The 15,119-nt window shown below is 37.6% G+C and overlaps 2 protein-coding genes across 11 annotated transcripts in view; one reads left to right on the top strand and one right to left on the bottom strand.

Annotated features, from left to right (window-relative positions):
- Positions 1–5,498, top strand: part of LOC109066631 (ankyrin repeat and SAM domain-containing protein 1A-like) — a 93,823-nt gene extending 88,325 nt beyond the window's left edge. For 6 of the 8 annotated variants that reach the window (XM_042712644.1, XM_042712647.1, XM_042712649.1 and 3 more), the window contains one exon: positions 931–5,498. In XM_042712644.1, the coding sequence (XP_042568578.1) occupies positions 931–1,041 (111 nt within the window). In that variant the 3' untranslated portion in view covers positions 1,042–5,498. The remainder of the gene's footprint in view (positions 1–930) is intronic. The other 2 variants (XM_042712645.1, XM_042712646.1) reach the window with 2 other exon arrangements.
- A 1,930-nt stretch (positions 5,499–7,428) lies between these two features.
- Positions 7,429–15,119, bottom strand: part of LOC109061722 (PDZ domain-containing protein 4) — a 29,425-nt gene continuing 21,734 nt past the window's right edge. For 2 of the 3 annotated variants that reach the window (XM_042712640.1, XM_042712642.1), the window contains 5 exons: positions 14,811–14,901; positions 14,597–14,695; positions 13,108–13,170; positions 12,742–12,843; positions 7,430–10,330 (listed from right to left, as the gene is read on the bottom strand). In XM_042712640.1, coding sequence (XP_042568574.1) covers positions 8,456–10,330; positions 12,742–12,843; positions 13,108–13,170; positions 14,597–14,695; positions 14,811–14,901 — 2,230 coding nt within the window. In that variant the 3' untranslated portion in view covers positions 7,430–8,455. Of the gene's footprint in view, positions 10,331–12,741; positions 12,844–13,107; positions 13,171–14,596; positions 14,696–14,810; positions 14,902–15,119 lie in introns of all 3 variants that reach the window. The other variant, XM_042712641.1, reaches the window with a different exon arrangement.

Genomic DNA, 15,119 nt, shown 5'->3' with positions numbered 1-15,119 from the left:
GGTGTCATCCTCTCAGTTCAGCTTCAGCTTGCTGTATTCTTTACACTTTCCTCCGCTCTAGTTCTGTTTTTCCTTCATCCAGCTCGTCCGCTATTCACCTTGTCACTTCAAAAGCTCAAACTCCCATGGTTCCTCTCTCTCTGTGACGGATCCATATCTAGTCCACCTTTGTTTTAGTGTGACAGATGTCTCTGACCAGTACTGTGGAGCCCCCTGCTGGTCCTTTGAGGAATTACACAAACACACATACAGTATTCTAGCGTTCAAAAGTGTAGGGTCATAAGATCTTTTAAAGAAAATAATACTTATAATAAACAAGAAAGCATTAATTTGGTTTTTAAAAAAATAAAGAGTATTATAATGTTACAAAACATTTAAACCTATTCATTAAGGATTCCTGAAAAATATTTTCAGTTGTCCACAAAAAAAATATAAGTAACACAACTGTTTTCAACATTGATAATAATCAGAAATGTTTTTTTGAAGAGTAAATCAGCATATCAGAATGATTTCTGAAGGATCATGTGACACTAAAGACTGGAGTAATGATGCTGAAAATACAGCTTTGATCACAGCAATAAATTACATTTAAAATAAGTATTTAAATAGAAAACAGTTCATTTTAATTGTAATAATATTTCACAATATTACTGTTTTACTGTATTTTTATCAAATAAATGCAGCCCTATTGAGCATAAGACACTTCTAAAAAAAAAAAAAAATTGTACCGATATATGTATATAGGGGCATTTTCAAGTTACTAAATGTTCTTTCTTTGAATAATTTATTCTGGGTTGCATACACTTGTCAGTTCAGTAACTAAAGCTGAAACCTGAGCCGCATCTCTAGTGAGAGGGACGAGTGTAATGGCCTGTCGTGGTGTTGCTGTCTCTCTCAGGGTACTCACGTGTCTCCTCTCTGCTGTTTCAGGTGGAAGCGATGGATGTGGACGCTCACGCTCAGAGCAGTGCCACCTGGATCCTGGACTCCAAAGATCCCAAGCGCACCGTCAGCACCAAGTACGAGACCACCATATTCTGATCGGACCGCCCCTCACACCCTTTCCTTTCGCTCTGTGCCTTCACTCTGTAGATAGACCCTGACCTCCCCTCGCTGTCCTCCACACAGAAGCCTCCTCTCCACTCACCTCTTTCTCCTCCGTCTGTCTCGCACAGCTCTAGCTGTCCAGCAGCCCTCGGCTGAAACCAACACTCTTTAATCTCTGTCCTGACGTAGCCCTTTAAGTAGGTTCAGGTAGAAGTCCCTCTCACCTGTAGTCGTATCGTAACTGGCCTGAAACCAAAGTGAAGCTCTGCTGAGGACCAGTGCTGTCGTTTAACCTCCCTGTTTCAGACGTGAAGAAACTAACATTTCCTTCTCATTCTGCTCAAAGGACTCTCCCTCCATCCTCCACTCTGACGGTTTTTCTCTTAACTGGTTTTTCTTTCTTTTCCCCTTCTGTGGTGCTCATCTCTGCCAGGCGTCGACCGCAGTGAGACACTGATGAAGACTTCCTCTTCCTCCTCTTCAGTCTGAGCTAAAACACCTGGACTCCACTAAACATGTAGCATCAGATCAAAACAGTCCACGCCGCACAGGATTACGATAAAAGGCACTTTCCATGAATATGGTACATTTTGGTGTCCCGTAATTGTTTTTTGTTTTTTTTTTACGCAAAAAGGCACAAATGACACATATAAAAAATATAACTAATAAATAAATATGTGAGAAGAACCGTCGTCAAACGTAAAAATAGAGGTCTTGACCTTCACGAATATATCCAACAATTAAAAGAGTACAGCAGTGTTTTAATTAACCTAAGACATAAATTACCAAATTAATAATTTATTGACTTTAATTACCAAAAACATATTTAAACACATTTAAACAAAACATACTGTGTCCCGAAATGTAATTGCAATGTAATTTACTTTTTATAAGAAAAAAAAAAAAATCATAAACTTACACCTTCATTTGGACATTTTTCTACAGCATGACGGGGAAGAAGTAAATAATCTTATTCCATTAAAAAAAAAAAAACAATTCACAAATTAGTATTGACTATATTTGTCAACTTCAACTACTTGACCCAAAGTTATTGTAAGAAAAAAAAATGATGCAGCAAATAAATTTCTATCAATAGCTAAAAACAACTAGATAGCAACAGTGACAGCTTATTTTAGGCTGAATCAGTATTGTTTTTTTATTTATTTTTTTCCACGTTTTATTTCATGTTGTTTTTTTTTTTGTTTTTTTTTTAGTGAATGTAATCGTTTATTGATTCTATATTTTGTTTTATTTTTGTTGTTTTGTGTTTGGTTTTGTTGTTTTATTATTATTATTTAATAAATGTAATTTATTTTTTTTAAACATAAATAAATCATGTTTTTAGACTATTTAAACAGGAATTCATATAAAAGTGATATCTGTATAATCATCTCATAAAATCTGCACAGTATTTAGTATTTGGTTGATGGACGAAGTCTTCTGAAGGTTAAGCACCTCTGTGCACTTTGCTATGAAGAGACAAAATGACAGAACCGGTTTTAAGCCCCATTTTGTACCTTTTTTGTGGAAAGTGCCGGTAGATTATCAAATGTCAAGCTTTTGTTGGGCTTTTTATCTTACATACTGGCATCTAAACCTTTTATTATGGGCTGTGAGGACTAGATGGATTTTATTTAGTCCTGTTATGTTACTATGCACATCTAATAGATGATACACATTCTGTCCACTCCTCACATACAGTTGAGACATTAGACAGCTGGCAGAAGCTTGCTGGAGTGCATTAGAAGTTAATTGAATTGGAATTGAAGTACCTCACTGTAAATTAGATTTGCTGTCTGTTTATGGATTTGCGTCCAGCACTGTGATTTGATGTGTTGTCTTAAGTCTGAGTTGGCAAACTAGGCTGGGCCTAAACGTCTGAACCAAATCACAAAGACTCAAAATACCTCCTACTCAAAATAATCAAACTAAAACAAAAAATAAAAACAAAATGTAATGTATTGTAGGCTTCATCTGATAAGCAGACTAAAATCAGTGCTTTGTAAAGTTCAAGCTGTGGTTTGGAAATGCTATTTGGATTTTATTTTCTTGTCTTATGGATTTAAAGGTGGAATTATATGCATATATTCTTCATAAGCCTTAAAAATCCTCATATGATCACATGAATTTTGGGTGCTTAAGCATTTACAAATTCATACCATTTATATGGGGGTATGAATCCCAATGATATGGAAGCCATTTCTGCAACATAAGAAAACATGCTTTGGTAAAAGCAAAAACATATAAAGTCACACTTATGAAAGAAATCGAAATTATGAGAGTCATAAATATGATATAAAAAGGAAAGAAATTATGAGAAGTTGAAATTGACACACTAAATCCAATCTGCTATAAAAATTTGATATAAAACGTTAAAAGTATGAGATAGTAAAGTCATAATTATGACATTTGTAATTGACACAAGTTGAAATTGACCAGTAAAAGTTGAGATGAAAAGTCATAATGACTTCTTTTTTTCATTCTTAATGTTATAATTGTCTTTTTAATCTCATTATTGACTTTTTGTCTCATAATTGGACCTTTTATCTTATAAATATGACTTGGCATCTCATAATTTTCCATTCATTTTCTGTCATGATTGTGATTTACCAAAGCATGATTTTTTTCCTTCGGTGGTGAAAATGTGCAGCTTTCTTCTCTCCACCTTCATTTGACCTTACATTTTATTAGTTTGATTTGTTTTAATCCCTGTGTGTATGTCTCCCTGTAGCTGACCGCTGTGTTGGATGCCAAACAGAAAGGAAAGTTGGGATGCCAGTGGCAGCATGACTGTGGATGAGACATCACTTGTATTGTGTGTGTGTGTGTGTGTGTGTGTGTGTGTGTGTGTGTTTATATAGATCTATGTAAGTGTCAGATGTCTCCTCACACCTGCAGTGAGCTCCTCCCATCCATCACCAGGTTTTCACCTTAAACACACGAGCCAAAAACAAACAAAAAGAGTCCCGTCCACTTTAACGCTTAACAGAACCTCTCCCTCTGAAAATCATCTTGCTTTAATCAGATTTCAGAAGCTCTCCGACAGTGGGAACCCACAGCGGTCACTGTATTCTCAGTGCTGACGTCGTCTTTGCTTTGATTTCTTCGAGTTTTATTTTCATTGCGAAGCGACCGTCGACACGCTCCTGTTTTGTCTGTGAATTTGTCGTCGAAACTCATGTTCTTTCATCTCACAAAGTCTAGATGCTTTTATTTTGTCTGATAACTTCGAAAATAAACCCAGTCAGTTAGAAACACTGATTCCAGTTCAGCAAAACACTGATTAGAGAGTACCGCCTTGTCTTTTGATGTCCGGTTAAGATCAGTCCATCTGTAAGTTGAGATCTTTACTGTCAGTATTTTAAGTCAGGTGGCCAACAGGCTTTAGTACAAGTGGCAAGACCATTCAAACATAAGAATTGTGAACTATGGTGCGAGTTTCAATAGGAAAGGTTTGGCCTTTGAAGGTCACAGACAGAAACTCGGTGCCAGATTAGTGGGAGATACTGTTGATTATGTTGTGACGTCTAATGGTACACTATTATGATAAGTTAATAAGTGTATGATGGCATGAGAACGGTACAGTCCAGATCCTGGTACTTGTAGTGACTCTTACACGTATACTGTGATTTCTTATACAAAACAATGGTGTTAATGTGACACTACAAACAACAGCGAGTTGTTTTTATGTGTAGAGTTTTGTGTCTTTCCTCTAATGATTAAGTTGCAGAAAGCAGGGTATGTCTAAAAAATTAAAATGAAACCGATGAAAAGGTTTAAAAATTGAAATTTGCATAGTCGTCTGTCATGGACGAACCTGCGCTTGTGTTTTGTGTAGATAATAATGCAGAAACATGAGGTGAAGATGGGAAATATTCCTGTATGCATTTAGCCCTAGTTTACAAGGATTTTAGGTCTGGTACTTTTTATTTAGATTTTTCTTTTTTTTTCATCATTTTTAACATGGTAGGTTAAAAATGGGTATAGTGCTAAATACAAGCAGATGCTAATGCTAGCACCTGTAACAGCCGCAGTGTTTGCACAACTAATCACGTTAGCGAATACAAAGGTGACATATTCTTGGTTAAATGATTAAAATGTAAACAATATCGAATTGTAAAGTAATCCTGGGTGGTCTGTCTTTTGATACTTGAATGATTCTGCTTTTATAGATAATTCTCTCTATATATGTATATGTATGTACTGTATGTATTTTTTTTTTCTCTCTCTTTGTTAAATTTTTGGTCATGTTTTTTGTCATATCTAGAGAGGAACGTCTTTTTAAAGCTCAACATATCATGATGCAAGTAAGCATGAGACAATGACAATGGAATCTCTGAGAGACCTTGCCACAGAATCAAAGAGAACGATTGTAAATAATCTTGGGCTTCCAGTCTTTTTTATGATTATTATTTTTCATAATTGTACATCCAATAAATTAAGAGATGGTATCCAGTGTCCTGTCATTTTCTTCTTACCAAAAAGAATATTACATATAAATGTACAATTTTATATGAGTTACAAATCCCCAAGTCATTTTGTTTAACATAAACAAAGCCATTGTGTAGTGTTTAGATTACATTTTAGGTGATTTGTTTCTTTATTTAAGTGTTTACAGCTTTTTTGCAAATAATGGGTGAAAGTCAATGAATGATATTGAAATTGCAAAAGTTTTATTCAAAAACATTTAGGAGCAGAAATTCCTTCATTTTAGACCTGCAAGGTGTTAAAAGCACATTTGGACACAATATATCATTGTCCTGTTGAGCAGTATTACAGAAGAGACAGCAAAAACTTCACTTGACAGTTCACACAACATAACTGAAACATTTCCCAGACACAACATGCATACAGTCATGGCCAAAAATATCGGCACCCTTGGTAAATATGATCAAAGAAGGCTGTGAAAATGTATCTGCATTGTTAAACCTTTTAATCTTTTATTTAAAAAAAAAAAAAAATCACAAAAATGTATCCTTTCATTGGATAATAAGAATTTAAAATGGGGGGAAATGTCATTAATGAATGAATGTTTTTCTCAAATACACGTTGGACACAATTAAGGACACCCCTAGAAATTCTTATGAGTAAAATATCTCTGAAGTATATTCCCATTCATATTCATAATTTTGAGCACTCCAGGGTGATTATGAATATGAAATTATCAATCCAAGGCTTCATGTTTCACAGAAATATAAATATGAGGGAAAACAAAGCCCAAATCCCCATAATCATCCATCACAATGGGAAAAACCAAAGAATATATTTCTGATGAGCAGCAAAAGATAATTGAGCTTCACAAATTAGTGAAGTGGCTTTAAGAAAAGAGCTAGAGCAGTGAAAATTCCTATTTCCACCATCAGGGCAATAATTAAGAATTTTCAATCAACAGAAAATGTTACAAAACTGCCTGGAAGAGGACGTGTGTCTATATCGTCCTAATGTGCAGTGAGAAGGAGAGTTTGAGTAACTAAAGACTCTCTAAGGACCACAGCTGGAAAATTGCAGAAAAAAGTTGAGTTTTGGGGTCAGAAAACCTTAAAAAAAATTGTCAAACAGCACCTACATCACCACATGTTGTTTGGGGGGGTTACGAGAAAAATTATCCTCGCTCATCCAAAAACAAACTCCAGCATATTCAGTTATCAGACACGACTGGAACTTCAAATGGGACTGGCTTCTATGGTCAGATGAAACTAAAAAATGAGCTTTTTAGCAGCAAACACTCAAGATGGGTTTGGTGAACACAGGGATAAAAAATACCCCATGTGTACAATGAAATATACTGCTGTATTTTTGATGTTGTGGGCCTATATTTCTGCTGGAGGTCCTGGACATCTTGTTTAGATACATGGCATCATGGATTCTATCGAATACCAACAGATAAATTTTTTTTTTTTTAAAAATCAGTAAGTGACTGACTCTTATAATGGGCCATGTTTGGATCTTCCAACCGTACAATAATCCAAACACAAACCTCAAAAACAACACAGAAATTGGTCACTGAGCACAAAACCAAGTTTCTGCTATAGCCATTCCAGTCCTCTAACCTGAACCCTATAGAAAATGAGAGGAGTGAACTGAAGAGGAGAAGCCGGGAATCTAAAGGGTCTGGAGTGATTCTGGATGAAGGAATTGTCTCTGATTTCTTGTCAGGTGATCTCTAACCTCATCAGGCATTATAGGAGAACATTCAGAGCTGTTAAACTGGCAAATGGAGGTTTAAAAAGTATTGAATAAAAGGGTGCCGTTAATTGTGGCCAATGTGTATTAGAGAAAAACATTTATTTCATAATGATATTTCCCCCCATTTTAAATTCTTATAATTCAATGAAAGGTTAGATTTTTGGGAATTTTTTTTTAAAAATAAAAGATCAAAAGGATTAAAAATGCAGATTAATTTTCACAGCGTTCTTTGATCATATTTACCAAGGGTGCCGATATTTTCGGCCATAACTGTACTTTTTACAATATCAAAGAATAAGTTTGAAATGTGATTTTGCAAGCTGACAACAAAATAATTTTTAAGAGTGATAATAACATCTGATGTGTTCCTTGAGTGTTGACAAATGTACCACACAAAATACACAATCAAATCATTTTTCTTTGGACAATGTTAGTGTTTGACACTTGACATTACCTTGTTGTGCCTATATTTGTGTGCTGAAAATGTCCTGCTTTTTGTACTTTTGTTGTCAATGTGCTTTTTGGTTCTTTTGTTCAATGGATTAATATGCTTCTAAAATTGTGAAATCAACTCAAAAAGTCAACTGTTAAGTAATGGTTCATAATTTTCTTGTTCTTTTACATTTACAGGTGAAGAACATACATGTTGAGCCAAAACAACAGCAGCAATTTCTTAACCACCACTTAATCACCACTTAATCACCAGGTTAACTTTGTAATTTCCTCAAAAAAAAAAAAAACAAAAAAAAAAACACGAGATCTGTGGCCAATTGCATAAACACTGCTTAAAAACTATTCTGACCAACAAGAGATGACTAATAGTCTAAGCAGTTTAAGCAACAGGCCCTTGAACTTTTTCTCTTATCATAAAATGTTCTCAGATTGAAGTGTTTATTAAAGAAAAAGTTTAAATCAGGTTTGGAAATGCTCAAGACCACCACTTCAATTCAAGTTTATTTGTATAGCGCTTTTTTGTAACAGTCTGAGAGTGACTCTGAAATTTCAAGCATCAAAGCAGTGTATAGGAACAGAGAGCTGCTCCCAGAGTTCATGTTAATTATGAAAATTTACATTCATTTTCAATTAGTCTTTCTGTCTTGTACATTTATATTCATCGTTTCGTGACTACTTGGCATTTTTGTCAGACAACCACAAATAATTGGTGAATTTTGTAGTCCAAATATCTTTTTCCTTGTGAAAAGGTCTCATTTCACACCATTTATTAAACAGTGGTCACAGATAGCAAAGGGTTGTACACTTTCTTCCCATCTACAGAACAGGTCCCATGTGCCAGCAGCTCCTGAATGGTGATCCAGTTGTCCAGGATGCGTCGACTGCGTTTCTTCATACTCTTTTTCTGGCTCAGCTCAAGTATGGACGCCTGTCCTTGAGGTCCGGAGTCTTGTTCCTTCTCTTTCTCCCGCAAGAAGTCCAGTCGGCTCTGCATCATGAATTCACGGCGTCTCCGTTGCTCACGAGCTCTCAGCAGCTGCTGCTTACGCTCCTCCTTGCTCCAGTAGCGTCCCATCTTCATTTCACTTACCGCATCATCGTCCGTGGTCATCCCACTGCGCTCCTCTCGAATCTTCATGGCACGAGCCTTTAGCAAACGATCCCTTACCGGACGTTTAGCGACATAACGTGAGCCGTCGCTGCGGATCTTTACCTTCCACTCCATTCGAGGTGAAGATGGAGGCAGTGGAGGAGGTATAATCAAAGAAGTTGCAGGAGCAGCACTAGTTAAGGTACTGGAGTGAGAAGGAACCTCTTCAGTGGCGTCCCTAACTTCTGGACTGTCATTTGTTGACATGTCCCTCAACTGCATGCAACTCTGGTAGCGTTGAGGCAGCGTGGTACTGCAGCGGCGACGGGATAGGTATGGACTGTTTTCTGCACTCCTTCCACCTTTCACAATCCCTGTAGTGAGACTCTCATTTGCATGGGACCCCCGTCGTGCTCCATCCAAGTCCTTTCTACTACTCCCGCCATTCCGGGATAATGACCGAAGCCTTGTTGGAGTAGAGTTTTTGTTGTCCCCTGTTTCTTCACTTTTTTTCTTGGCATCCGATGAAGAAGGTAAGTTTAGATTCTTTTCCCTGTTTGTGCTTGTTCTGTGACGGGGCGTCCGAGATCGCATGGTTGCAGAGGCACTGGAATCTCCAGCCGGAGACAGTGAAGGGTATCGTTCACTTGCCAAAGGCGTGCTTCTACAACTTTCCCCGCCGTCTGCATAAGCGCTTGTACTCTCCTTATCAGAGCGTTCCCTTTCCGGGATCTCGTTGATATCTGACAGGTCATGGTGGATCGCCTCTGCACCTCCACACCTTGCCTTTGCTCCTTTTTCTTCGTCATCCTCTTCGTCAGCTGGCCAGACCTTTAGGCAGCGTTGCCGCAACTGCTGCATCTTTTGAGCCCGCAAAACATTGCGCCACTTAAACTCCAGGTGCCGTATTTCCTCATCTAGAAGGGCAATCTCGTGCTGCATCAGGCTCTCATTACAATTCATGTCTACAGGAACACCTGCTCCTGGAAAATCCCCAACTCCTCCACCATGGTTCCTTCCATCCAAAAGAAAAAGTGCATTTCCGTTCTTCTCGTAAAGGCACCGGATCTCCAGTAGCTCTCGGTAGCGTTCATATTCCTCTTCAGTTAACCCTGGCATCTGCACTCTGCTGGTCACTGAGCCCAGTGATTCAGGAGCCCCATGATCCACTGCTCCCACCCCATCTGGCCCCAGCAGTGAGTCGTTGCTGTAGTGGATGTATTCCCATCCGTGCTGAGCAGCGCGGAACTTGCGCAAACTGCCAGGTGTATTGGTGGCATTGGTTGTGCATGCACTGGTGGCATCATCGGCCAGCTCGGAGGACTCTTCACAGCGTGTGCTTTCATCGGTGCGACCCACCCCGCTGTCCAGCTCCTGGCTGTTATTGAGAGCAGTGTGCCACAAGTTGGGCCGAGCAGCTCGGATCCCATTGATGTCGCTCAACAAAGAGCTAGTTTCCCTTCGTTGCTGAGGGCTGGGTGAGTTAGAGACATTTTCCAAGTCCTCTAGATCCAGGCCCACACCCAACTCCAAATCTAGATCATCAGCCTCATTCTGCCAAAAATGAATGTTACAAAATAGGAAAAGAAAAATATTAAAAACATGCTAGGAATTGCAGAGCAATGTGTATAGACTATAAAAAGTGCAGAGCAATGTGTATATACTATAAACATTTTGATTGGTCTAAAGCAGTGGTTCCCAACTACAGTCCTGGAGCCCCAAAACTGCACATTTTGCATGATTCCTTTGTCTCACACACCCATTCAGGTCTTAGAGTCTCTACTGGTGAGCTGATGACCTTAAGGAGAAGTAAAATTATGTAAAACGTGTACTCTCTGTTCTCATGTACATGGCTGGGATCCACCAGTCTAGGGGTGTCATATTCAGTTCCTGGAAGTCGACTGTCCTGCAGAGTTTAGCACCAACCCAAATTAAACACACCTGAACCAGCTATCAATGTCTTCAGGATTATTAGAAGCTTCCAGGCAGGCAGGTGTTTTGGAGCTGGGTGGAGTGTAACACTGCAGGCCAATGGCCCTCCAGGACTAGAGTCTGACACGTTAGTCTAAAGCAGGAAACACATTGAAATGTCCCTGTTTGAGCAGCAGAGGGCAGTGTTTGCCTGAGTAAGCCCAAGTCTGGATACTGTAAATGATTGTAGGGTCTTTTCCCATCTGTTTTAGGAGACATTTAAACGTGAGAGGTTTCTCAAATGAGCCACCTGTGCTGGGAATATACTGGCCCGAAGGCTCACACACCATCTGGATCTTCCGTAAAACACAACACACACACCTGTGCTACTGACCCCAAATCCTAAAAACTGTTTCCCAAATGGCCATTCACTGTTCATCCATTCTTATTCTCATCTCTGGTTTTACTAATTTTTTTACTAATTTTTTTTTTTTTTATAAATCACAATTAGATTTCTACTTTATGCCAAATTCATGAATACATCTGACAGCATGCTTGAATACAACTAACAATGGATTTTTATTTAGAACTGGACCCAAATAGGTCTTATTCAGACCAATTGTGTATATGAAGCCTTTTCATCAATATAACCTATAGACTACGTTTTAATAAAGATAAATATCTGTCTTTGTGGGTTCCAGATCAGCATCTTTCTATACTTAATTTATCAAGATTTATTATATGCAAATAAGATGTATTTTTTGAGATCTTGATTGCTTTGTTTTCCTTGCACAGCTTTGTGTCAAATAGCATCATGCTAAATGAACTTCATAAACATGCCTCAGACTTCAAATGTTGACTTGGTTTATTTGTATTCATGTACTGGGTCATTCCTCGGGGGTTTGCGTTATGTTTTATTTAAATATTTACCAGTGGGATACGGACTGTTGCTATGGCTTCCACATGGGCTAAAGATGATAAATCTGGTTGTTAAAACATGTTGACAGACAATGAGATTTGGGACCAATCAATGAAGATGAGTCACACAGAAAGACCCTGATCATCATTTTTGTGTTGATTTAAACAAACTTGTTTGTTGATCTTATTTCTACTCTGTTGTAGCTTTATAATCTGATACAAAATGGAAAATAATTTCCAATATGATAAATGGATGACACTTAGTTACCCTGCAATGTAATGTGGTCATGTAATAATGTTGCATACTGCTGCTTGAATCATATATTGTGGAATTATGCCTACTTTTTAAAGAGTAGGCAGTACATAGTGTAATATACATTGTTCAGTAAGCAGTATTTATTATTCCATTCTGAACACAGCCGATGTATTAAGCTGCCATGGAAATCTGTCAAAGGAAATTAAATGGACATGGTGACTCGCTGTTGGAAGTGGTGTATTATGGGATGTTCTATGTGTGTTTCTCTCTCAAGCGTAACCTTGAGCAGAACAAAAGACTGCCGAACCGACCCTGTGTGTCCTTGTTTTTTTCTCTCCCATTCTCCTCTCCATTTATTTCCTCGTCGGGGTTTCTGTCTTACTCTGATCTCTCCTGTCTGTTTCATTTGTAAACAGAGAACAGAATGAAGCCATGTGGTCACCTGTACACTAAAACACATTTGTCTGTTACTGCTTGAATAAGCAGAACATTATACACTTCATATAATGTCTGAATCTCACATCTGTTGCTGTTAATGGCTTTAGTAATATTTGTCATTCACCAAAGCGCAGTGTTTCCAGCAGTGGAATTGTGCCACTACTAAATCCACAGCAAAATAAACCATATTTCCTCCAGTTTTGTGTTCACGCTTTGAATTGAATGCAGTGAGATAAAGGCTGGGTGCTGCAAAACAATTCAAGGACAATAAACTGACAACATGTCTTTCAATTACACTCCCCCTGCTGCAATGAGAAAATTCTGTAGGAAACACTGCCAAAGCAATTAACTTAATTGAATCAAGTGATCATATCTGACTGTGGAAAGATAGGCCTACAGTATTAAATATGGTTTATTCCAATAACTTCAAAGTGAGTCTCACCTCAATATCTGGTCGTGCCAGTAGCAGAGAGATGTTGGTGCTGTCCTCTCTGGTCAGGATGGCCACTGCTTCCTCTCTGTTCTGCACATCCATCCCATTTATCTGAACACCAATACACATCAACATCGTTTTCACATCACATATATAAAATTTATATAGCTGTGAGAAGCCTAGCATTTTTTAATAAGAGATCATAAAATTGTTTTATTTAGTTTTAAAGACAATGACTAACATCCTGAGTTTGGATGGGGTATTTTTTAAGCAGATCAACATCTACTAGCTCACTATTCAAAAGAATGTTGTGCAAGCCACTAACCTTAAACTCAGCTTAATTTGAAGGGTTGTTTATCAGTGTTGTTTAATTACCTGCAATATTCTGTCTCCCTCACGGATTCGCCCATCTTTAGCAGCAATGCTATTAGGGTTGACCTACAACGACAAGACAAGACACAGTATTACAGTATTAAAATTGACTTCTCAGACATCTTTAAGGAATATTCCAGGTAAATACAAGCTACTCGTTACCAAAGAATTCAAACTACGCATCTTTTGGCCCTCTAGAGGTTGAAGCATAAAATTACAAGATACTTGCGGAGGAGCACTGTTTTGGTAAACGCGTGTTGTGAGTCGCCTTTATGCTGTGCAGAATCCGCCGATAAATCTGATGGCTTGTCATATGAATGTCTGTAGCTAATGTCATTAACTGGATTTCCATCCAATTTAACTTAGCACAAAATTGGAATATCGCATAAAACATTTGCGAGTAAAACATGCCATTTCTATCCAACGAGTCAAAGAGAACAAAATCGGCCACTTCCTGGTAATCTGGCAGTAAATATCACTAAGAAACTAGGAGAAGCCACTGAATATAATAATTTTAAAGCCCAGTCATTGCAAAATCAGACTTTAGCACCTCTTTTCACCTTGAGATCATTCTAAGGTTAAATACAGATTTTAAATCATAACAATATATGGTTTAATAGCTATGATACTGTTTTTGACAGCAAATCTTTGCATAGCATATATGACAGGAAACACTGGCATCTAACAATGCCTTGGAAAAGAAAAAAAAATAAACATAATATACATAAACCCAAACAGAAAATAAAACAGTTATCAGATAAGCATGTGTTCTATTCTGTGTGCTGAACTCCTGAAATATTGGCGTCTCATATTTTAAAGCAATCAGTGCAATTTGGGAAAGAAATCAATCAAATCTGTATGTGTCACACATAATGTGTGTGAAAATATTCAGATGTAACCCCCTCTATATTCTTTAACATAATTAACTGTGACTAATTATTTTGTAATTTAATTAGGTAATTCTGTGACATGTAACTAGTTACTGTGTATACTGAAACGAAGGCAAACTGGGAGCTTAATGCTTTTGATGGGCAAGTGCTTCCAGTCAAAAATGTATATTTTTTAACATTTATTCTGAAACTATAAAATATCCATGTAAATGCATTACTGTGTATAAGTTTTTATTTTTCAAAAACAGGATTAGTTTAAAATGTATCTGATCAACAGCATCTGTGACGTTTAACCTGTATTACTTCTTTACAATACACCATTTGCTTTAAGTGGGAGATTTCTGCCATATAAACATGTTGAGTTAAAGGTGACGAGTAATTTACAAAAAAATGATAGTCAAGCCACTGTGTCAGGCTGGTCGGGACGCTTAAACAGCAATGTTTTGATACTGCCATTTTAGTGTTTTGGATTTAATATCACACTTTATTTAAATTGGTGATTTATCTAACAGTTAACCATCAGGGCATAGGTTCACAGTCCTCCCTCAGGCTTCATCCATAATTCATCGGTCAGCAGATTCCCATTATTCCCCGTTTCTCACCTCACCCACATAGATACCCAGATCCTCTTCATCATCTGTGCGATAACACACCATTAAACCCAGTTTATCTTGCTGAGAAGATTTACACAGTTCCACCTCCTGAAGGAAAACAGATAGTGAGAGAATTAAACACACACAGATAAGAAACTTCTCCAGCAGTATTTCAGTCTGAAGCAAACGTATATTCGAGGATGTTTAAAGAGCCGGTGTTGACCTCATACTCCAGGACATCTTGTCTGTCCACCTCATGTTGACTGATGTCAAAGTAGTCCGTTGGGTCGTAGTACACATGGTCAATAGCAGGGCTGAGGAGAGAAACAATATCAAAGAGCAAAATATAGAATTAACCACTAGAGTGACATACAGAAATGAAAAGTCACAGAAAAGCAGTGTTAGTGTTTGTAAGTGTAACACATTATTTGAGGCAAAGCATACAATTGTTAATTGAGGCATTTTCAACATTATACCAGAGTTATTTACTACTTCTTCTTTCTTTCTTTTTTTCAAATAGTTATCTATTTTT

The sequence above is a fragment of the Cyprinus carpio genome, chromosome A23 (genome assembly GCF_018340385.1).
Source record: "Cyprinus carpio isolate SPL01 chromosome A23, ASM1834038v1, whole genome shotgun sequence".
In the NCBI taxonomy this organism is placed as follows: Eukaryota; Metazoa; Chordata; class Actinopteri; order Cypriniformes; family Cyprinidae; genus Cyprinus; species Cyprinus carpio.
The sequence above is the reverse complement of the archived record's forward strand: the minus strand, read 5'-3'. Positions and strand labels throughout refer to the sequence as shown.